Source organism: Choristoneura fumiferana, chromosome 20 (assembly GCF_025370935.1).
Source record: "Choristoneura fumiferana chromosome 20, NRCan_CFum_1, whole genome shotgun sequence".
NCBI lineage: Eukaryota > Metazoa > Arthropoda > Insecta > Lepidoptera > Tortricidae > Choristoneura > Choristoneura fumiferana.
In genome coordinates, this window is record NC_133491.1 from 10,571,042 (window position 1) to 10,596,293 (window position 25,252).

At 37.1% G+C, this 25,252-nt stretch overlaps 1 protein-coding gene across 1 annotated transcript in view; it reads left to right on the forward strand.

Annotated features, from left to right (window-relative positions):
- klar (klarsicht) overlaps positions 1 to 25,252 on the forward strand; it is a 413,798-nt gene that overhangs the window by 181,328 nt on the left and 207,218 nt on the right. The window contains exons 3-5 of the mRNA XM_074103166.1: positions 21,615 to 21,952; positions 23,621 to 23,738; positions 24,835 to 24,973. Of these exons, the coding sequence (XP_073959267.1) occupies positions 21,943 to 21,952; positions 23,621 to 23,738; positions 24,835 to 24,973 (267 nt within the window). The 5' untranslated portion in view covers positions 21,615 to 21,942. The remainder of the gene's footprint in view (positions 1 to 21,614; positions 21,953 to 23,620; positions 23,739 to 24,834; positions 24,974 to 25,252) is intronic.

Consider the following 25,252-nt stretch of genomic DNA (forward strand, 5'->3'; position numbering starts at 1 on the left):
ATGTCGGTAGCAGATATTCGCATTGGCATTCACGAATGTTCAAAAAATGACATTCGTTACATCACTAATAGGTACGACAGCAGCGCGTACACAAACAATAAAAAAATCTTGACTTTAGATGACTTTAGCTTGCTGTGTTGTATTATTATAAATCATGATTGTGTGTGTTTGTTACTGCACAAATAACCGTTCCATCGACCGTTTTATCCATCTGTCTTGTGTGTTCACGCGAAGTATTCACGAAGTAGTGTTGTCGTGCTTCGAGTCGTTAAGTGTGTTTTTGACACCTACGGTGTTGCACACAATACCACCAAATACTTGTACGCGCTTATACAACTAACCAAAAACTAGCCAATTAGTTACCACTTACGCAATTATCAATTAAATTCTTAGCGGTTAAGTCTAAAGGCAAGTACATGCAAACGTCAGTTATAAAGACATTTATGTTTACAACCGCCTCGAATCGCCAGGAAGTCTTGGTTGCACACAATAACAACAAGCTGTGTCATCGGGTTATAACCTTATGTAACATGTTAAAGCAGTTTGCCGAATGTCTCGTTAGTAAGTTATAGGGTTTCCTTCTTTATGAGTTTGCTAAAGTTTGATTGGATAAGTTTTGTGGCATGGTTTCATTACGAATCAAAGAACGAAAGAAATATGCATAATGAATAGCAAGATTACTACGGAACCAGGAAAGGGCTTAAAACTCTTTGTAAACCAGCGGCACGGAAGTGGCTGTTATTGCGTAAAAGCAAAATAAGGTAACATGGCCGATTGGTGTGCGCGACTGTCACATGTGCAAAATTTGACGGTCAGCCTTACACTTTCCTGCCGCCAGCAGTTTTGCCAGTTTAAACCCTAATTTGCAATTTTTTATGAAGGAAGGGTAGAGAAAACAAAGTAAGAAACCAAATTTATGATTATGAAACTTACTACTTACTCTATACTTCGTTTATTTTAAGGTTTGAATTAACGGTCAAATTGTAACACACAATAGAAATAGGAGAGGTATTTCTCATAATAGGCATAATAATATAAAAATAACCGGCAAAGTGCGAGTCGAACTCGTGCACCGAGAGTTGCGTAAAAATTAGTAGATATGTCAGATCAGAATAATATAAAATGAGTCCGGTTTCTAAATGAAATGTATCTATCGCGTGGGATCATTCTATAACGGTTGGATGGCACCCTTATTGTAACCTTACAATATAAGTTAAATTAATTAATATTACATCAAAATTAACAAACACATTATAAATTACCAGAAAATGACAAAAAATCTATCTAAATTAATTAATATTACATCAAAATTAACAAACACATTATAAATTACCAGAAAATGACAAAAAATGTAAATTAATAAAATAATAATGTGTTTTAATTATTTGTTGTTTTAGCTGCAAAACAAATAAACATTTTATATAAAAAAAATGCTGTCTATTCCGACTGCCGATTCCTCACAGGTGCAAACGCTTGACCTGTCTCTTAGGTTAGGTAGGAATAGTTATAAAACTGAGGGACTGTGACTGGCTTGCTTACTTTTCATAGACGAGCAACATTTACATAAATATTTTATGATTGATATTAGCAGCAATCGACCGAACGTATGTTTATATCAAAAATACTTTCTTCAGTGAAATCATCAGAACATAATTCAAAAATATGATCATATCGTGTACCAGTCACTACCAGATCTAATCAATTCAAAATTTATGTATATTTTACGCCTGTTCATTTGCCTATAGAGTCTACAGAGCCCTTCAATGTTGAAGAGTAAATAATTTCTATCTGTCTTTTCACTTTCGTTCTGTACACTTAAGTCCTAAAGTCATTCACGACAAAAGTTTGTGTCATGTCAATGTCAATACGTCTGTACTGTTTTCCGGTCGCCGTTCGTTTGGTTTGTGAAATGTGAAGTTTACCCATTTCCGGTTGATTCGAAATTCTTTGTATGTAATTGTGACGCCTTTACCTGTATCCTGTGTGAGAGAAAGGAATGAAAGTTAATTAATTAGAGCTGTCAGAAACTGCAAAAAAGCCAGTCTTACCACACCGTGTTGAATATTACCAAATATTACTTACTTCGCATTTCTTTTTTGCGAACTTGTAAAAACAGAACCTATCGCTGTCACATCATTAGGTATAGATGTTCTTACAAATTATAAAAATGTTTTTCCTTTACATGATTAAATTTAAGTTACAGCAACACTGATGATATGTAAGACATTCGCGAGTCTCGCAAAAACGCTGTAGGTAATAATTTACAAACATCAAATCTTTTGATAAATAGAATAAATAAATAAATAATAAATAGGTAGTTTTCAGCATTTTTCTTCATAAATACTTTTCAACTTTTCATGAACTGTGATTTTTGAAATCATATCTGTGAAAATGTACTAACTCACCCACACCCTTCATTAAATCGTTTTTTTAGCCAAAATTATCATGCTGTATGTATCGCTAATGTAATTTCCGTTACTTTTTACTTATGATATGATATTTCTGATGTAAATGTCTTAGTAAAATGTCGTATCGATCTTTCTTTTAATCAAACCTTCTCTCGTTTTTTCCAGTCGCCAAAAAGCGAACGAAAGTGCTTTGGTTTTTTTACATAACCTTAAGACACTGCAGATAACACAGATAGAAAAGTTCCAATGGGCTGTCTAAACCTATACATACTCAGTCCATTTGGTTGGAGATCGCCATCTAAATGTTTTTTTCCCTAGGCTAAGTCGTGCCGAGTTTCTGTCCGTGTGTTAGCTGTGACAGTTATTTGTGTTTTCACCTCGGGGTCGTTTTCGTTTGTGAACATTAGCGGGCGGAAGATAGGCGTGGGAGGACGCTTTGGGTGAGCGCGCGCTGCTTGCGATGCAGGAGACATGGTGTAAAAAAACCTAGATCTAGATTCTAGTTTATATACACAATCATTATCATCTCACAAGGTACAGCCCTCCTCTCATTCTACACGGGCTTGGGCTGTAGTTCCCACCCAGTAGGGCTACTACGAAACTCGAAGTTCGTGTCCCTCTGACACTTCTACTATTTAATACGATACGAGAGGTATACCGCACGACACGAACTTCGAGTTTCGAGTTTCGTAGTAGCCTTGCAGGCCCAGTGCACATTGGGAACTTCACATGCACCATTGAAATTTATAGCAAGTGGATATAATAATAATAGAGAAGTTTTCTAATATAAGTGGAGTTGACTCAGCAAAAGCTTTGTTCGGAACTTCAACACATCACATCCTATTATTGCGTATATCGCATCGCATGGCCTTAATCGAAAAATGATCAAAACACCATACTACTCGTACGTAATTTCCAATAATTTCTTTACAACTGCCCGTTAGCAATGTGACCTTGCCGTTAAGTTAATTTAATACACGTGTGATTGCCATGGTATGAATGAACTGAGAAAGTTTTATTAGCCGATATGCGCTTGCGCAGATAGGGCCGTGTTATCGCTTTAAGCGGTTCATAATTCAAACGACTTCCTGTCAGTATTTTTAGCAATTTTATCTATAAATATTGATTTAATATCAGTTTCATTATGCGTGTCGAAACGTACAGCCAGCATCAACAGTAGTGGATCACTTTATACTTTGTCCGGTAGAATCTGTCGTTTTAACACATTAAATTTGACAAATTTGTATGGTTTAAGCACGTTGCTGTAAAAGGACAAAGTACAAAAGTATGCAGCTACTTTTGATGCTGACCGTACACAATGTCGTGTGGTAAAATAAGTCGCCTTGATGTTTTTGTTACAACGTTACAAGTAAGAGCGGTTTCGCACTAAGACGATGTGAATCCGGTCCGAATCCGTGAAAATACGGTCCGGAGTAGTCGTTGAATTATTTGTATTTGGTGGTGGGACTGTTGGGACCGTTAATAACTTATTTTTCTTTCTTTCTTTCAATTGATAAAACTGCCGGACTGCTGCATCATCAGACCCTGGATACTATTCTTGACCAAAGTAAACCGTAATACTATTCTAATAAGCGCAAACACGGCTAGAACAAGTTGTTCTGTCTCGGAGTTTCCTTTTGCCACAGCTGAGCAAGTATCTTCTCACTAATATGTATGTGTTTTTCTATGGGCAATAAATGTTTTTTATTTCTTTTCTTTCTCATTCTGGCGTCAGTTCAGTCCATCATTCCAATTTTCTGTCATTCACATCGGATTGAAGAATAGGTATATTGATTTTCATCAGTCTGGACCGGATCAGAATGTTAGACGGAACTCATGCCAGAATTAGCACTTAACCGAAGTCTAAGAGAATTCCAACTCCTCCGTGTTGGTCAAGGAATATCTCTGCCAAATGTCAAGTTTCAGCTTCAGTGGTTTAAGCTGTGCTTAGTCTCTCGTCAGTCATCTTAAGTACTCTTTTGTAGATATGGGTATATTGATTCACGATTACACGTTCCGACTGTCATATTTAACTGTAAGACAATGTTCTTATAATAACCAAACAAATGCATGTGTCACATTCACATTATAAACGCATTCAGGTGTCATATCAGAGTTAAACATGCATCGGAACACGATGGATGAGGCAACCACACCTCCGTAAGCAAAGAGTACTATCTCAAGTAGGGATGCCAGTTGTATATAAATATCGATATCGATATATGTAGGTATAACGATTTGAGTCGATATCAACATATCTTGATATTTTACCGATGTTTATTAGTGTTCTTAAAGTTAAAATAAAACCTTTTAAAAGGTCCTTTTAGCTGTATGATACATTCATCGATTATGTAAGTATTTTTTTAACAGTGAAAACATTTAGCGTTAACGACATATTCACATAACCACCAGTAACAGCATTTAACCCTTCGATTTTGGGTGCGCCTTTCCGATATTTCATTTCGATATATATATTTTTTCGATGTCAATATAACTAACGGATCTTCGATATTAACAATTATCGATATTTTTGTGTGTCGGTATATCGCTATTTATCGTGGCATCCCTAACCTCAAAGACAAGTCCGTATCTTATTCATTCGTCACAGAACGCGTTAAGGTCGCAAATTGAAGTAGGCAACGTTTTATGAGATTAACTTCAAAGGTTACACGACAGCTTGTGAGTCCCTTCAACTAATCCGTCATCGTAAATGGCCGTTACAAGTAATTGCTTGCGTGAGTATTAATTATTTCTCCGAACCGTAATTATGCGGAGACTAGTGGCGTTATTAAGGCAATTGAATGTTGTAGGTGATAAAAGTAAATGTGGACTTTCTAGTTAACAGAAGCGACGTATTAGAATGACCGCCGTAATTTGACAATGGTTGTAGAATATTACGACGACATGCGAAGTGATTTGGACGATATTATTGGAATATTTGTATAATCAACAGAAATTGTTGGTTTTATGGGCTAAATGTTTTTTATTTTTCAATTTCACTAAATTGGTTAGGTTATGTTTAAATTAAAAAGTGTTAATTAATGTCGGTACAGTCGAGCTCATTAAACTTCTGAGCAAACATGTGATCAAAAATTATGTGAACACGACTATTGTTAACGGCGTAGAAGCCTGTTAAGATATTGTTGAACAAATTTTTGCTCAGAAGTTTACGAACTCGTCTGTACGTTATTATATTTCGACGAGGTTTTTATTTTCAGAAAAGATGGCAATACATATTTTCTCCTACTGACCGGCCAGTCCACCTTAGTGAAAATTTAATGACAGGAAATCGTAATAAAACCAGATTTTGCATTTGCGTGGTAGACTACATCAGACATCACTCGTCCGTAAAAATATTAATTTATTCAATCTATAAATAATCTAATGCGGACCATTATCTATTATTAACTAATCGCAAGCAATTATTCAGCATCGTGCCTAAGTTATTTTCTTTCATTATTCATTTATTGTCTAAATCATTTGGTTAACGAAAGTAAGAGTTTGAGTCGTGCGTCAAACGAGATTGATTTTACTTTTAGCCCGACGGGTTTGCAATATTTCGATTAGAATCACCATATGACCTTTTCATAAGCGATCTCGTTATTGTTTTGTCGTTTCGACGGATATTATCTCTAGAGTATTACAAGTATTATGACTTACTACACGAGTCCATAACGTGACGTCAATTACAGGTTCACATTCATCACCACCATCATATCGACCGCAGGACATCCACTGTCGGACTTATGCCTCCCCCAATAGTATCTCGTTTATTGCCATCCAATCGTATAAAAAAAATGTACTATTAAAACAGGTTATGATAAGAGGATATATATAAATATTCATTTTATATTTTGATGAAAAGCAAAACAATCAACGTCGCACCGGTTCTATTTTAAAAATGTTTATTTGATTTCTGAATGCTTTCAACTTATTAATTAACCGCGTTGAGAATAAGTTTACACACTTTTTCTTAAAGTCAACTTGGAACATTGCAGCAGTACACCCCTGCAAATATTTTGTAGGTTTTTTTAACGTGATCGATTGACAAATGTTTACATACATTCGGCTACAATACAATACAATACAATAACTCTTTATTGCACACCAATACAGTAAACAGTACAGAGAACACAAGTATATACATAGAGATTTTCTAAGGTAAGCAATAGGCGGACTTATCGCTTCCAGGCAACCTATGCTGTGTACGAATGTACGGCTTTAAACGTGTGGCTACATTCTGAGTTAAAAATTCCTTTCACACTGTGTTAGTGCTGCCGCAGACTTACAATTTCAAGTCGGCCAACTAAATTGAATTGCATTGTATACCTACCAAACCAATACACTAGTAATTTAGTTGGATAAAATGTGCGGGCTATCAGTAAGTTTCCAGTCTATTGGTATACAGTGCAATTTAGATGGCCAATTTGAAAATTGCAAGTCTGCAGGCACACTTAGCGCGCGTAATTTATTATTTTCATGCCTGATGATTTTTTAACAGTAAGAAACAGATACTTAGGTCAATTACTTAGGCACGTTGTTTAGAATGACTTCGGTAATCGTATTCTTTTTATTTTTTATGTATTGTTTATTCATATTTATTTATTTGTGTATATATATTTGTGTCATACTAATTGTTGTTTATTAAGTGTTTTTATTTATATGTTATATACCTATTCCTTTCTTCTCACTGTGCATAAATTACTGTTCGCCTATCTTTAAGTTTTCCTTTCCTGTTTAGGTTAGCTTGAAAAGATCCCTTTTAGGGATAAGTTCGCCTTTGTACTCTTTTGTTTTGTTGTTTTCTTTTTGTATTATTTTTGTGTTTTATGTACAATAAAGTATTTACATACATACATATTCTCAGTTCCATTCCTAATCTCATCGCGGTTTAACAATATCTGTCTTTTATCAAATGCACTAAGACAGCTATCAAGTTGCATCACAAAATGCTTCCGCCGTGATAAAGTTGTTTCAACTGTATCTTCATTTATATGTTAGATTCAGTTATCGCTAAATCGCTGTCAACGTCACTAAATCATGTAAGTACTTACCTTAAATTAAACCAATGGCGTCCGATGTTATCTAACCACCATTCTAATAATTTATGTCTAGACAATTCCATTGTAGCCATTTGTAATGCATATAAAGTCACTTTGGGACAGACATGTGTAACGAAAGTAAAAATAAGATTGTATCCAAACGAAACCGACTTTGACAAATTGAGATATGCACCGACTTGTTTGGTATTTGGCGTGACTAAGCCAATAAATGGAACAGATCCAAAGAGACAGATAGTTTTAAGTTGTGTTAAGATTTAATAAATAAAAATTATTATCAATAAGTATCCATTTAATATCAATAGAGACTTGACACCAATTGACCTAACCCAAAAGTGCTTAATTTAATTTAATAGCTTGAGTTATGAGTTTAAGGCAACATTATAGACAATATTGATTAGAACTTTAATACATGTTAAATTAAACACTTATAAGTATTATACAATACATACCGGGTGGGGCCTGTAATACGAGCAAATAATTAAAACATAGATCGTCCTCGTCAAACTGAACAACGTTAGTTCAGCGACTTTTAAAAATAATGGAGTCTTGGAATTTTCCTTTTTACCCGACTGCCAAGAAGGAGGGTTATGTGTTTGACGCGTATGTATGTATGTCTATTCCTATGTCCTCTCGTAACTACTCAACGGCTGAACTGATTTTGATAAATGATACGTCATTGGATTCGTCTTAATGACGCGAGTGACACTGGGTACATGAAATTCTAAAAAAAACAAAATAGCGGATTTTAAGCGCCAAATTGTAAGTTTTCAAAAAATGGATTTTTATTCAAACCTTTCGAGTGGGGTATCAAATGAAAACTAATAATTAGTCCATTCAAAATATATGGGATATAATCGTTTTAATAAACCATTTTCACAGAAAAGTGTGAAATAAAACAATACATTTAAAAAATCAAAAACCTCACTGCCTTATAAAATACTAAAAAGAAGAAAACAAAAAGTCTAGTGGGCTAGAACTTTGTTAAGTAGCTAACTTAAAGTTCAACAGTCGGGACCCATTTAAATCGTGACGCTCAAATTCTTACCTAATGGGTCCCGATTGTTGAACTTTAAGTTAGCTACTTAACAATGTTTTAGCCCACTAGACTTGTTTTCTTCTTTTTAGTATTTTTTAAGGCAGTCGGGTTTTTGACTTTTAATTTCATACAAATTAAATACTGCTATCAATGTACCTACGCCATCCTAGAACACAACTGACGTCGCCTGTCACGCTACAAACATCAAGCATTTTGCTTTACATTGCTTCTTCGAATAAACTTAAGTGTAATAAAAAAATAAACGATTTATTTAAAATTCGCTGAACTGATGTGGTTCAGTTTGAGGAGAATGATCTATGTTTTAATTATTTGCTTATATCACAGGCCCCTCCCGGTATACAAGATACGAATGTTTTATATTATATAATGTCTTGTACCCTATAATTTTTTAGTGTCTAGTATTGTGTGTCTACATTAATTAGTGTCAATTGTGCACAGTATCTCTGTGTGCTCTATTTATAAAAGGTATTTATTAGTTAAAATAGTAAGTATCGTATCTGATAATCCCCTTTATTACGGCTCTTTTCTATCACCACCTACACATCGCATTTTCCAGCTTATTCTATGAAAACAAATAGACACTACGTTCTTATTTTTCTATGCTCACGGTGTATCACGGTAATCTTCACTAATAATCGTAATGGTAATGAGTCTTTGCTTTTACTTGTCAAAGAGAAAACACATGTCCAACCTCTAGCTTTCTGTCATGTGTCAATGACAACTTCGGCAGTAAGATAATGCGCTGTCCTAGTGTCCGTATACGGCCGTAATTGACGTTCAAAGTAATGCAACTCGTTTGCGGCTTTGGCGGAATATTTCATTTCGAGTATGGGGTCAAAAAATCGGTTACGCTTAGATAATCCAGCCATTAGTTTTTGGTGAAATAATTCTTCATAATTTACGACAAAAACCTGAAAAAGGCAATATTGATAACAGCGCCATCTAACGGGACATTGATCATGAGCCGGTCATCGTTCACCCACCATTACCTCTCATACGTTAGTTTTAATTATTTTTTTTACCGTTAGACGGTAAACCCACTAAATTGTGCTTCGAATATCATGAAATTAGCAAGATATGTGGGTCTACGACATTTTGAACATGACAATTATAATAATTTAAAAACTGAAAATCTGCCCTATTGCTCCATCCCTGTATGCTGTTCCGACCCTGGATACCATTCTTGGTCAAAGTACACCTTGAGACGATTCTATCTAACAAGCACAAACACGGCTAGGTTACTTCGTGCTGTTTTGGAGTTCTAGTGCATAGTTTCTGGCTCCATCATCAGATCGGCTCGATGGTATCATATTCATTAATATTATTGCTATCATAAAAACTACACATAATTGCCAAGTTTCGAGTGAATACCACAAGAAGTGGGTGAAAATCAAGTTCAGTTCACATACATAGTTAGGACATAAGTTCCCATTCCGCACTGGTCCCGCGTGGGAACTACGGCCAAGTCCTGTCATTATAAGAGGAGACCTGAGGCCAGCAGTGAAACGTGCATACGAGTACATAGGCCGAGTCGAACATAGACACAGATACTAACAAGTGAAGCGTCTTGAAAATATAGTTTGAACTCATGATTCGGGCAAAGGAAGAAAGGGATGAAACAATTATTCTTGTCTACGTTTAATCGAAAATGCCGTTTGAAACGACCTGATTCCAACTATAACCAAGGCGTATCGTATCGGCCGGCATTCCTTCGTATAAAAAGTAAAAAAGTTTGTTTTTTGTCGAACCGTCCTTCGGCCAGGATTCGTCTTGCTTTACAAGTGTTATTCTGTTTTACCTAGTTGATTGCTGATAGAGCGTGTTCTGATTTAAAAAAAAAATATTCTTTGTTCAAAAATTCAATGTTTATTCAATTTTGTCTTAGATGTTTATCGAACTGCATGAATTTGTTGCCTTGTATATTTGTTAAATAAAATGACAATCGAACTGAGGTTTTACAAAGATTCTACTAATTTTGAGATTTTTTTATAAGATCACAAGGGCCATCGATATACTATTGAATCAAGACGTTTGGCAGTATAAATACAAGGTAGGTATACTTGTAACATAACATACTTTCGCGACTCTATACTATAACACATCTAAGCCCAGCATTCTCGGTGTATTATGGATCGTAATGATAGTACTATGAAAATAACGCCTCCTAACTATGTTTATCTTGTTACATAAATAGTAAATGAAAGGTACCTGTGACTTCTCTCACTTTATCTAGATGCGCATCTTAATTGATTTCACACATAGGCTGGCTAACGAAAGTGAACAAATTGATTACCTACTGCTATGTAATTGTTTTTAATATCGTTATGAAATTTTCTCTTTATAACATAGTATTTGCTGTCGTTAGTCTGTCTTTTGGTGAATGGAGACGGAAAAGAGCCGTTGTGAAAGCCAAGAGTTAGGACTGGAATTTTTGAGAAATATATATAATTGAGTGACTGCTAAAAAACGTAGTGTAAATTTTCATCCTCCTGTATAGAAAGTATAAAGGTAGTCCAAGGCGCATCGTACACGCCTATGATATGCCATAATTACACCATTGTCGGCTGCCGGGATCGCGTGCAATACAACTGTGAGATCGTCGATTTCGATTTGTCTTCCCTTTCAGACTAAACTGATATGAAAGAGATGCGTTCATCGAAATACGATGAATAGGTGCGCGTGCTCGTGTTTCTTGCTTTATTTGTGGCGCTACGCTATCATATCCTGAGGAATCGTGTCGAGATGGGGAAATTGTTTCTTCGAAATGATAGATCGTAGCATTCTGTTCCTTTTTTCGTTTTGAAGCTCTTGTACTTTAATCAACTTGTTGGGCTCACAGAAAGGCATGCTGACAAATAGGTTGTCAACATTGCCCTACTATCCTATTTTTGTCCCCCGTCGCAAAAAAGAGGGTTGTTATAAGTGATGAAAAATCGTCCTAATTAATCGACTCTCCCTTACACGCACTCACTTCACCGCACTCTTCTAACTCATTGGTACAGTACAAAAAAATGAAACTGACGATACTCTTTTGTTTCTTTAACCACCCTCTATCTATGGTTTATACTGTTTGATAAAAACAATGTCAAGTGATATGAGCTCCAAGCACTTTCTACCTTTTGCCAAAAATTTACATTAGTAAAAGTAAGCCTGTACTAAAAGATACAGGTCACGTTAGAACAGGTGGTGGTATTATGTCAGTGTGTTAGTGGACTGCGCATGTTTGTACTACTCTTAACAAAGCCCTAAACCTTTTGAATGGCTGTTGACTCAATTAAATTACGTTTGCGCAGGTGAAGGTTTGTTGAAAAACTGTTTTTTTTTTTAGTCGACGTTGGAATGAATGGTGGTTGACTAGTAGCCCACGTTCTGTTTATACAGTGAAACCTGTATATCTGAAAAGACCAGCAAGTTTGTCCCACTGCAATACTATACAGTACAATAACTCTTTATTGCACACCAACGCATAAGCAACCCATTAGCATTAAGCAGCTAGCTACTAATAGATCCTATCAAAAACATTAATGTGAAGATGTGAAATGAAAGCCAAGTTCAATAATATAAGAACGACGTTGTTGATTTCGTCGACAAAAGAATTGATATCTATGTAGTCGCCACACTACAGGACTACAGGACAATGAAGTCTGTAGAATATGTGGCGAGGAAGACGAAACAATGGATCACATTATGTGTGAATGTGACGCCCTCGCCAGATCAAGAATGAGACTCTTTGGCGACGGATACCCCGCACCAGGAGACTTTAAGGCACTACCGCTACGTCAAATCATCCAATTTATGGACGAGGTGATAAAGGCAATAGAGTAAGTGCGAAGGAGGTAATTACACAAAAGATCCCTACGGGTCGAAGTGTATCCGCAAGGACCCCTAAATATAAGATAAGGTAAGATAAGATAAGATGTAGGCGCCAAATTATTTTGCTTGGGATGTAATGCAAATTCAAGGCTTCACTCTATTAGATGTTGAGTTACGTAGTGGTCAAAGTGGCTCCTAATGGTTCATGTAATATGTATACGGCCGCTGCGTCGCCAGTTGTCGCTACCGCGTGTCTGCGTGTATGTGCAAAAATGTCGGGACATGGGACCTCAGCATTATAACGTCAATACTTTTAAATCTGGTCGTTGCGGCGACTTGTCGTGGTCGTCTAGTGCACGAGGTGCCTATTTTGTCTTCCTTTGTTTCCTATACATGTCTGAATCTGTAAACTTTCATTTAACTCTTTTTTTCTCTCAAGGCATTTTTGTTTGTTCATCACCAGTAATTCACCTTTTGTTTGCATATGAAAGCAAATTTACCAAATTAGTTTAACGTTACATCACGTTCGCGAACCAGTTAAATGAACAAATTGGATTCTAGTTAACACGTGATTTTAACAACGATAGCGGTATTAATTATAATCATATTATATGTTCTTGTATTACACGTGTCCGATTTAATTATTTCACTTTCATTAATTATAGATCATTGTGAGATAAATAGTGTTCAGTGGCAAAGAGTAAACGCTTTTGTTAGGCAACTCGGAGAGCGAGATAGCGTGAGTTAAGTATATTTTCAGATATAATTCCTCGGAGTTTTGCCATACTTGTTGTCATTCACGTCATGTCAAAAATGGAGGTAACGCGGTGTGAATCGAGTTCTACGACGTCACACCACTGCTATGTTATATTTGGTATCAGGGTTTGTCCAATATTGTTTGTCTCATTCTGAGAGGAGGCCTCTGCCCAGCAGGGGAACGTATATAAACTGGGATGATGGTGATGATGATGAACTGCACGCTAGAGCACTCGGTGGTTCCAGTTAGAATGCAAGTCTGTCTTAACGTCATAATTTACTACTACCACTAATCAATTTTCATTTCACACCACCCAAACGCAACCTTTAAAACCTTTCTCCGTGTTGTTCCCACGTTGCCAAAAGTTTCCTAAGCCTCAAATAGCTCATTAACGGCGATCAGCTGGTGGCCGATGAAAGTAACACTATTAATGCTATCAGATCTGATAACACCGCTTCTAAATACGTCGTAATGGACAGGCGACAGCGGGAGCGGGATTGGACGCCTATCACGTGCCCGCAGGCTTCAGACGCGTTAAAAGTGATTGTGATACATAGGCCTTCTAGAATTCTTGACAAGAACTCAGTCTGATAAAGTGCCAGGTCAAAAGTTCTTGTTTAGGTACCGTGAAATGCCTGTAAAGTATTATTAGGTATTTATCAGTCCCAAACGTCAAAAAATTTAAATTAAGAATGGGACAAACTGTGTTAAAGAATACGATTTAACGATTGCAGCTTTTCATATATCGAGATCAATAGTACCTATTAGGTACTAACCCAATGGGATAGCTTGATTTGCTAGCCTAAAGGCCAATCTAAACTGACAGAGAAGCTCGCTTGTGTTTTATCGCCTCAACTTCTGACTTGCACGTCTCGCCAGCCCTGACACTTGACAGTGTAAAAAAATCTTTATAAAATCGCCTCCCATTGTCCGCGCATCGAGAAAGGTGCGCGTATTGTTATGGAATACACTCACGGGCTGCGCGGTGGCCCAACAGAAAGCGGCTGATCAAAGGTCTGATACTATGACAATCGTTGCTAAAATGAATAAAGCCGTATTAACATTTATCTGACGTGTTGTGTACTTGTGTCGCGACACATCACAACAGTATCGGCTTTAAATTTAATATGGTGGAGTTCATATTTCTCCGATGCAGGCATGCAGGTGTTGTGATTGCTTGCAGAGCTGCTGTGTCTCTCTCCATCCCATAATAAGTGTAAGAAACAGATATCTATCTATCTGACGCTTCACGTGACGCCACGGCACGTCAGACAAATGTGTACTAATTTTTAATTTACCATTCTACCAAAATTGTTTGCATGAAGTAATTTTTGCATCTAATTTTTTTTAAGTGCGTTATACCTGCTGAGCTAGCAACGTTGCATTTTTGTTAGTTTTTCTCGATTATTCCATAAAAATTGAATGAAAATTAAATATATTTTCTGATAGAACACTTCTTAATATACAAGTTAATGTGTATACTCCAATAATTATTCGTGATAGACTTTTATATTCCTTAAAAACGAATTAATGTTTATGACCGGTTTTTAAAGAAAATAAAAGTACCTATATAACGAATAATTATTGGAGTAAACACATAAACGTTTAAGAAGTGTTCTATCAGACAGTATTATTAATTTTCATTCGATTTTTATGGAATATTCGAGAAAAACTAACAAAAATGCAACGTTGCCAGCTCAGCAGGTATAAACGCTCTTAATGCGGCAGCTCTCGCTTCGCTCTTTCATTATTAAACGTCAAGACGTATTCCTACGAGTACATGGCGACACGTCTTTACTGTTCAAGGTTAGTAGAAAAGATACCGACTTCATTGAGCCCAATGAAACCCTGTCCGTGATATCCGCATGGTTTGCTGCCAATAATTTGTTACTAAATCCTAAGAAAACTAAATGTATTAAATTCTCGTTGATAAATTCATCTAGCTCGAATTCAGTTTCTAATATAAAGTTAAATGGTCAAACTATTGAATTTGTAAAATCAACAGTATTTTTAGGAATAACGCTCGATTCTAAACTACAGTGGGGACCTCACGTCACAGCAATCGCGGGTAGGTTGAGCTCTGCTGCTTTTGCAGTTTGGAAAATACGGCAGCTAACCGATGTGGCGACGGCACGGTTGGTGTATTTTGCTTACTTTAATAGCATTATTTCGTACGGCCTTATTTTATGGGGATCTGCTGCAGACATTGAGTCAATTTTTATCTTACAAAAGAGAACAATTAGAGCAATTTATAATTTGAAGACGCGTGAATCTTTAAGATCTTTTTTTAAGGAAACAGATATCCTAACCCTGCCGTCGCTTTATGTTTTTGAAATAATCATGTATGTTAGGAAGAACATATGTGATTTTCCCACTAACGTCGATAAGCCAAAGGCTACTAGAAACACAGGGAAGCTTAAAGTTCCATCTTACAGACTGGCTAAAACCAAAAAGTCTTTTCTGGGAAATTGCATACGTTTTTATAATAAAATTCCAAAAAATATTATAAATGAAACGGATACAAAATTCAGATCTATTGTCAAGAAGACATTAATATCAAAGGCGTATTATAAAGTTAATGATTATATCATGGACAGGGATATTTGGAAATAATTCCGATCCGCATTAGCGATCCCTTCAAATAGCGAACCTACTGTGTTAAAAATAAAGTTTTGTTAAATACTTGTGATGTATACATATCATTTAATAATATTGTAAATCTGTTTTATAAAAAAAAAAATATATATACCTCAGCAGAGGTTTTTCCGAACCGGTGGTAGATTTTTTTGACATTCATAAGTGCTTGTTATAGCCTAAATTGAATAAAGATATTTTGACTTTGACTTTGACTTTATGGTACATACCTTATCGCTGATACGCTTATCGCTGTTAGAGTACAAGTAATTTATTTCTCCCCTCACTTTGTAATACAATGTAATAATCATGTATTTGGTGTATTTGGTTACCATCGGTCTACGACTACGTGATCTTTCGCACCAGCAGCTATATAGTTGGTTCAGACTTTAAAACGTTTTTACACTTCTTTCCGGAAATATTAGTGATATTAGTAAACAAGCAGCATTACCATTACCACTACTCCCAAATCATTAAATAAAGCCGCATTAACATTATCTGTCGTGTTGTGTTGTGATGCTATCTCTCTCTCTCTTTCTCTATAGCTTTGATGCGACACAACACAAGCCGTCACAACACACTGCATCAGATAAATGTGAACGCAACCATGTAACATTTATGACACCGATACCGTTCTGTGCGTCAAGGTCAAGACACAACATGATAGATGAATTGAAGAGTTCAGACATTCCATTTTTGGATTTCAACGACTAACCTAAGCTTACTCTTAAACATGAAACTAGCATATCAGTGTAAAATTTGCCCATCATTACATTATTTGGAAGTGTTTTTTGTCTACGGATACGGAACGTTGAAGACTGTCCAGCCTCAACAGCCGTGTGTACCATTAGTAGGTGAATATTCTTATGATTGATGTCCGCCGTTACCTTTCGCAAACAATGATTCGCATGTTCCTCTATCATCTATCAACTCTCATTTGTTTTGTAATTCGCGAAACATCCGCACTTGATCTTTGTTTTAAGCTAAAGCTTCATTATTTTCAAATTAAAATTTAATTTAGTAAGCAATCATTGGGCTCTTCTTGATGGAAAGTTGTTTTTTTTCTCATTGTGTTACGAATTTCGCACGGTGAAGAGTGATAGGGTTTAATACTTTCTTCGACCTTGAAACGAAATAAAGTCATTAACTGAGTAGGCAATTTCAGCAGTTGATATACGTGGTTTATTGCTCTTGTGGTTTATTCATTGTTTGTGTGACTTTAATAATTTTATTAATGTTTTAGAGGCATTCAACTCAATTTACGATAGCTTTATAACTTTGAGTGCGATGGCGTTGAACTAAAAACAAGATAGAATCCGTCATTCCGTTTGAATCCCAAACAAAATAATATATTTTCTTGCAAATTTCATTCGATATCATATTGTAATGTAACGTACCTAGTCTTCAAAATGTTCTTATACTTCGTACATTACAAACCAAATTGTGAACTGGATTAGCCATTCTCAAAGAGTAGTCATAGTTCATTACTCAGTGCTTCATTTTGCCTTGATTTCGCATTGATAAAATGAATTTCTGTCCCTAGTGTTGGCCATTGAGTAAACACAGTTCCTTAGTTGCTTCGTGCATCCATCTCCAACATACCCCCTAAGCAAGGGGCGCGGATCGACAATCAAGAAAGGACATACTTGCTAGCAACATGACGGCTATAATACTATGCACTTGCACGACACTGGCCGGCAAAGTCATTATCAGAGGGCCATAAATTCAAACTCCAATACGTTTACCGTTAGCCTACAGATTGAATTGTTGTACCTAGACCTAGAGTCTGACACAGTGTAAATTCAGTAAGCCATCTACAAACGACGTGCCGAATTCGCAGACGTATATGCAAGCGCTGTCTGTTCGTATACAGCCAAGAGTAAATTCTCGCTAAGGGCCTTTGGAAATATACCTAGACATGAAGCATACAACACTTTCGTAAGGTGCTTGTTCATAATCTGTGAGCAATCGCAAGGCTGTGTTGCCTACTCCCCTACTCCTGTTAGTAGGTGCTTTGTGGTAGATTGTTTACTGGCTTATACTGTGGATTCTGCGCTGTTAGGCGTGGACCCAGGGTCCGATCCGACCCACCCCGTTTTATGGGTTACCTGCTTTAACTGCTAGAAAGTCAATGTTTGGACGGTTAGGTATGTGGAAGTACCACTTGTGTTAATGGAATGGCTATTTCCTTTTCAATGCACTTATGTACTACTGTGCTATATTATACTATAAATAGATTTATTGTAATTAAATCGCACTCGATAACTATTAATATCAACGAATAAGGCTTTAAGCTTCTGTGAAAGTAATTGTCACCAACAATTATTATCCAGGCGGATGTAAAGAGCTTTCGATTCATAAAAAGTTGTACCAAGTTTGGAAAAGTTGCAAGATCCGATTCACTGTTACCATTATTGCATTGCGAGTTTTTAATAGCTTTCGAACATTCATAACTGCAGGGTAATGATTATGGCAAGACTATGTGAAATTTCACGCGTTTATTAATTACGTGTAGGATATGAAAACGTTTTGTTAGGTTGTAAGTTTGTTTAAAGTTTTATTTTTTACACTCTTTGTCCGCGACTTCGTCCGCGTGGAATAGTAACTTTGGGGAGTATTTAATTTATTTAGTTACTTTGCAATAATAGCAATAGAAACTGCTACGGTTTACTGAAAATAACTATTTACATAACAATAAATATAACTATTTTTTGTTGTTCCTTCTTTGTAAAACATACATATTTTGCGGGTAGCCACATTTAGATACGACGTGTATTCTACCCTGCCAACACAAAAGAGACTAATTCTTCATAGTGAACTCTGAACCACCTTATGCCTTTGTTGAATCCTAACTTACAAATTATTATCTGGTTCTGTTAACTGCGAACTTAGGTATGTTAACAACAATTACAGATGGAGTAAATAATGTTTTGCCCTCGTACTTTATCGGAAAAGTTCGTATTTATCTTGCTCTCCTAACTGGCTTAACGAAGTATACTTAAACTAATTGAGAAAGAAAGATCAATACGAACTTATTCGACAAAATACGACGGAAAACATTATTCAATAGATCTGTAACATATACAAGTCAAGACAAAGACAGGGCGTTAATAATAGAAATGAAATTCTAGATAGATCTTTCATCTTAAACTTCGCTCAGCTCCGGACCTGCGTGTGCAACGGAAGCTGTAAAATTTACGACCCTAAATAGTTTCTCCCACAATCTGTCGTTCTGGCGTATATGTGAAATTTATCTCCGGAACAATGTAAAATCATGAAGCTTCAGTTTTAATGACTTTCAAGAATGGTTTAGCTCGCGCTGCGTTTGTATATTTCTACGAGTTTTTCTGATTTGTTTTGTTTAGACATACAATTTCAATAGCGTAAAAAGCTTTATTTACGTTTTAGCTCATTTTAGTAGCTTTGCTTTAGCTATTTGGTCATATATCTATACCCAAACGTAACGTAACATTAAGGGAATGACGATTAAGTTAATTTAGCTTTTGACAGCTAATATGTGATAAACTAAAAAATATGTGATAAAATGTTTTTACGTAATAGCTTCGGTTGTTTCACTTTGTCAAATATAAATTTCAAAGTACTTACGAGTAATTCTGTATACACCATACACCTAATTGTCTTATACGAGTACGTATATGACAATTATAAGACAACGTAGTTCCGTTTTTTTATGCGTGTGGTCATCCATATTATAAGTTTAAAGATTAATCACTTGCGTACTATCGATACCGAAATCAGCAACATCTATTTTTAATTAAACGAGTTAGCCATTAATAGATTAGTTCCTCATCTATCAGATGTCAAAGAGGTAAACAGTTCGTTTCTATTTCAAGTTCCCTAAGTATTCCAGGAAAGAGATCGATTTACCAAAAAAAAGAACCGTTGAGTGCCGGAAGACTCGTCGAGACGCTACCCAGTAGCTAGTCCGGTAGACGCGATAAAAGAAACTGGTTTAGCTTAAAGATGCACCTGTCGCGCTGTTTTAAAACGATTTATTGTTCCTTGAAAATGTTGTACTCCTTCTTTTCGTTTTGTTACTGTATGATATTGGACTCTGGTTTGTGACTAATGGTTTTCTTACGACTCGTTAAAAGGCTCATTATTAATTTGCTAGCAAACATTACGCATATAATTCATGTTTCCTTTATTCCTACTAGTTTATTATGTTGGTGATATTGTTCGTCACGGGAGCTCTCGGTAGATCGGGTGAGAAATTGGTTCGATCGGATCTCTGGTTTGGTGGAATGGTCAAATTTTAACTTACGACTAGTTGAAAGAGAATTATTAATATGTAGAAAGTACTCGTAATGCTAATAAAGATAAAAATCAACTTTGTTTTGTACTTGGGGATTTTTAGCAATCTAGTAAGAGGACGATCGCTGGTCAGTTTTAACCAATGAAAAGTAATAAAAGTAAAATATATTGAAAAATAAGTCTTTACACGATTAATGTACATACATTTGTTATTGTTGTATGTGTTCTTGAAAAATGTTCTCACGGGTAGATTCAAACATCAAACGCGTAGCCTACCTAGAAAGCTAAACTTTGCTTGGGGGTTCCTTTTATCACCTAGACAAAAAAAAGACAGATTTTGCGAAATCCGGAAGCGAAACTGCGGGCGTAAGCTTCGTGGATGCATACTTGTGTTCGGATAATATTCTTTTTATCTTATCTGCAAGCCATATACTATGTGTTAGTGAATCGCAAGCGTGAAACTGAAGGGAAACATGTAAACTGCGCGTGTTACTTTCCATTCCATCACTTCACATTCTATCACCGTAGTCCCTTGTGAAAACGAGCGTGGTAATCCGCGGAGGTGACAGTGGAAACAATCGATTTCAGTACTAGTGAAAGTGTAGGGTCGATGTTTTTGATGTTCTATGAAAAGAATATGTATTTGGGAGTTTATTTAAATACAATGAACGTTTTAACATACTTTTTACGCGTGGAAATACGTGTTTTCTTGAATGGCGTTTGGATGGTTGACCTTGACGACGAATCGAGGTAAACATTTAATAAGTTTCTTCTTAAAATCCATACTAATATTATAAATGCGAGTGTGTGTTTTTATGTTTGTCCGTCTTTCATGTCGAAACGGAGCGACGGATCGACGGATCGACGGATCGACGTGATTTTTGGCATAGAGATAGTTTATGGGCCAGAGAGTAACATAGGGTACTTTTTATAACGAAAACTGCACAGTTCCCGAGGGAACAGCGCGCGATAACCGAACTCCACGCGGGCGAAGCCGTGGACGAAAGCTAGTAAAATAATAAAATAAAATAAATATCATGGGACACTTGACACCAATTGACCTAGTCCCAAACTAAGCAAAGTTTTTACTATGGATACTAGCCAACGGATAAACATACAGATACATACTTAAATACATATTAAACATCCAAGACCCGACAACAAATATTCGTATTATTCATACAATGTCTGCCCCGGCCGGGAATCGAACTGAATCGAATAATATACAAATCATAATAAATAAAATAATCTTGAATTTATTTTTATTTTAATCAAACTGTCATGCTGACATTTAATCTGGAAATAATATATTTAAAAAACCTCAAGGTGACTTTTGGTAAAGCTTGTCTAAGTTAAAATGACGCGTCCCTCACTCAACTAAATCAGTTCATATACCTAGTTACAGAGTTAGGCAGCAAATCTTACGATAACTGTCTGAGTGTAACAGGGATTTAGTTCAATAAAAGCTACTATAAAGGTCTATTTAGAAGCGTGTTTATTATGCCTAAATATTTTTTGTGGCTTTTTATAAGGAAATTTAAAGTAGATCCGTACTTTTTCAAACATATTACAACACTGTTGTTAACTGGTCATTCTCCTCGTTCCAGGACCAACCCGGCGCACGCGCAGCGAGCAGCAGAGCCCGAGCCGCGAGCGCGAGCACGCACCATGTGACCACCGACCGCCCGACCAAAACGACCGCGCATATTCATGAGTCCCCGACTACATGATTCAACGCACCTATTTATTGTACTTAATTTAATATAACGAATCTAGTCGCCATAACACTTTTAACGAAGCAATTTAGAGTAAATGATATCAATTTTTATACTAGTACAAAGATTGAGGAATTGATGAGACAGTACAAAAGGGGGACGCTAATGTTGATTTAAAGATAAATTGATTCAATTAGAAGTTCCCTGGAGACCAGTCAAGATGTCTGCAAGTGAGTATTGAGTTTATCTACATTTATTTAAGTACACAATCATATTAAATGTCGTGTTATAATGAGAGAGGTAACCAATGACTTCAAAACAATTTCACTTGTGATAGTTTAGTATCAATTTATCATGAGTTGAAAATGTTCCTCACAATCTACGATTTTTTTTTAATTATAATAAACCATCAAACGGTCATTCTGTTCACCTGATACCACTGACGTCTTTCCTAGGATGAAACACAGTTAGATCGATTTTTCATCCCCGAAATCCTCCAACTATCATTCAACGAAATCTTTAGAACCATTTCTGAGTTCCCCGAAATAAATAGTTGTAGGTGTACAAGAATTGTTCGTTTAAAGGTAGACTGATGGATTATTAGGACACAGTTGATCACCACACCGTGTGCCACTGTTCTAAGAAGTATCTACTCATAATGGCACTACTGAACTAAACCGCCTGGACATTTGTGGTGGTGTAATGACTGCATTTACACTCTTGCCGGCAGCCGTGCTTTCTTATATGCTGCGGTAACCTACTGCTCTTATTATTCTGTTCTACGAGTAGTGCAATAATATCAATATGAAGTATAATCACGCAAATCGGACGCTATGCGAGTATTCATAAATATCTAGTTTCCGTTTCGGCTAGTTATGAAAAGTCATCTAAGCGGCTTTGCACTATGTAACGTCCAATTCGAATCGAATAGTAGCCGTAGAACCTTTTGTATGGTAGTTTACGCAGTAGATCCGATTTTCGTCATCCCATTTCACGATTTTCGTCTTCTCATTTCACTATACAAATAGTTCTACAATTAATCTAGTATAGAGGTATTTTCACGGATTCGGATCGAATTTGGATCGTTGTAGTCCGAAATTACTCTAAGTCCCTACACTCTTGACAGAGTGGACCTCGTGGGTTCCAAATAGCACTATAAGTCCCTACACTCTTGACAGAGTGGACCACGTCAGTTGCAAATCGCTCTATAAGTCCCTACACTTGACAGAGTGGACTTCGTCGGTTGCAAATCGCTGTGACAACTTTCTCGGAAAAATAGTGTGGGATACCGCGCAGTGCTGGACTCAGGAGTTCATAGTTAGCAATAGAGAGCGCCCACTCTCATATCAGGTCCCTTAGTCGTCCTTAAGACACCCACGGGAAGAGATGATGGTTGAAAAATAACCAGAGGCCTTATTGTCTAACACACTTGAAATCACGATCGTTTTCACCACCTCTTTCTGTCGCATGGCATATGACGAGGGTAGAAAGAGATAGTGAATACGATCGCGAGCGCCAGAGCGTTAGACAATACGGCCTCAGTTCCACTGAGATATGAGAGTGATGTAGCTGACAAATGTATGTTGACGACCGGATAGCTAATGTTAGGGAGTGTTTGAGAGTGGTTTCTCTGAAACGTCACCGGCGGCGGGCAGGCACAGTTAATGAGGGTTTCACAGAGGCTAAATATCCCTAGATGGCGTTAGCATCGTGAGGTCTAGGGTTAAGCTTACGAGTATAAACTGAGATTAATTAAGGTGCAAAGGAAAATATTTTAAAACTAAAAACTTTTTCGTGTTTTTTTTTTGGCTAACTTCTTGGAGCTCGAACTAAAACCACCGTTCACGTTTAATACGTGAGTAACCCTTGTATTTTACTTTGATAATTGTATTGTACAGGTTTCGAGCACTCCGCGATGAAGAGCAGTTTCTCTCTGTCGTCCCTGCGCAGTGCGCCCGCGCCGCCGGCGCGCCTCGATCACCTCGAGCGACCCTACCACAGCCTCACCAAAAAGAGGTAAGCTGATATACATAGGTAGAGTCATTCACGAATCACGATGACGCGTGCCGTGGTTCTTATTACAATGTTATTAATGGCTAATTTTGACAAAATCACGCGTCTTCGTGGATGGCACTAGGTATACACGCGTTAAACATTACAGAACAGATAATAGTATATGGGGCTGTTTCACCATCCATTGATTAGTGTTAACTGGCGGTTAGGTGTGATGCCGTCTCTATTTGTTTTGTTCGAATAAACGGAGACGGCATCACATTTAACCGTCGGTTAACGCTAATCAGTGGATGGTAAAACAGCCCCTAAGTGTTGATGTTTCTAAACATGGGTAATCTCGACTCCGACAAGAGATCTGATTCACTAAATCCAGCTCCGGTATCGGTCCCGGATCCGCTTATCGACTCCGACTCCTTTATTGACTCCGGTTCTTTCGAGCGATTATTACTTTGTGTATGGCCGATCCGGCTCGGTTCGGTTCGGTACGGTACTATCTAGAGGTAGACACGTTTCGTCCTAATAGATCTCCTAATGACTCTTGAGATCTGTGACTGTCGATCTATACTATACTAGATACGGCGAAATTCGGAGGGAGCGGCTCTGAAATTGGTATCATGCTAACCCTCTTCCTCTCGTAATAAGCGCTATTAGCGTGAGCGGGACGACACATATCAGATCCGATCCGATGTGATTGAACGAAAGTGAAGTGAGTGCTGAATCGCCGATCGTGAGTCGCTCGATCGAATAGGTTGGTCGAAGTTAGTAACTCCTCGGAGTCGATAAGATTTTAAAGGAGTCAATAAGGGATTCGGATCCGCTTTTTTGACTCTTTTGAATCTTCAAATCCGGATTTACCTACCCATCTCTAGATGGTTCCCTTCTTCGAAACATTTAAATCCGTCTTTGTTCTATCCTCCTACCCCCCAGTGTCCTTTATATAGGACTTATTGTAATTTTACATCGAACTCTCTCACAAGTGACATAAAGTTTCATGTTCATAGAACAAAAATTTGACTTGAGCCGCATTTGCTTTGCTTAGTTTGAGGTTACGTCAATTGGTGTCATTTATCCCAAGATATTACTTATGTGATTTTTTCAGAAAGGAGCCGTGCCGCGAGGCGTGGCGGCGCAGCTGGGGCTCGGCGGCGAGCGGAGGCAGCGCCGGCGACGACCTGTGGCCACTGTTACAGCACCACTATGACTACATCATGGACAATCACCTCATTGATACCTGCAAGGTAGGTACAAATAAATAGTATATAACCTAACCAAGAAAAGTTGGAAAACCCCCGACTTTGTCACTTCAAAGTTCAATATCTCAAAAACGGCTGAACCGATTTTGATAATACACTTCTAAGAACTATAGCTAGAAAACCTGCATTAAATCGGTCCACCCGTTTAACAGCTACGGTGCCATAGACAGACACACAGCGGTCAAACTTATAACACCCCTCTTTGCGTCGGGGGTTTCCTCTCCAATTACAGAAGGTTGGCCATCAACACCGAATATTTCTTCC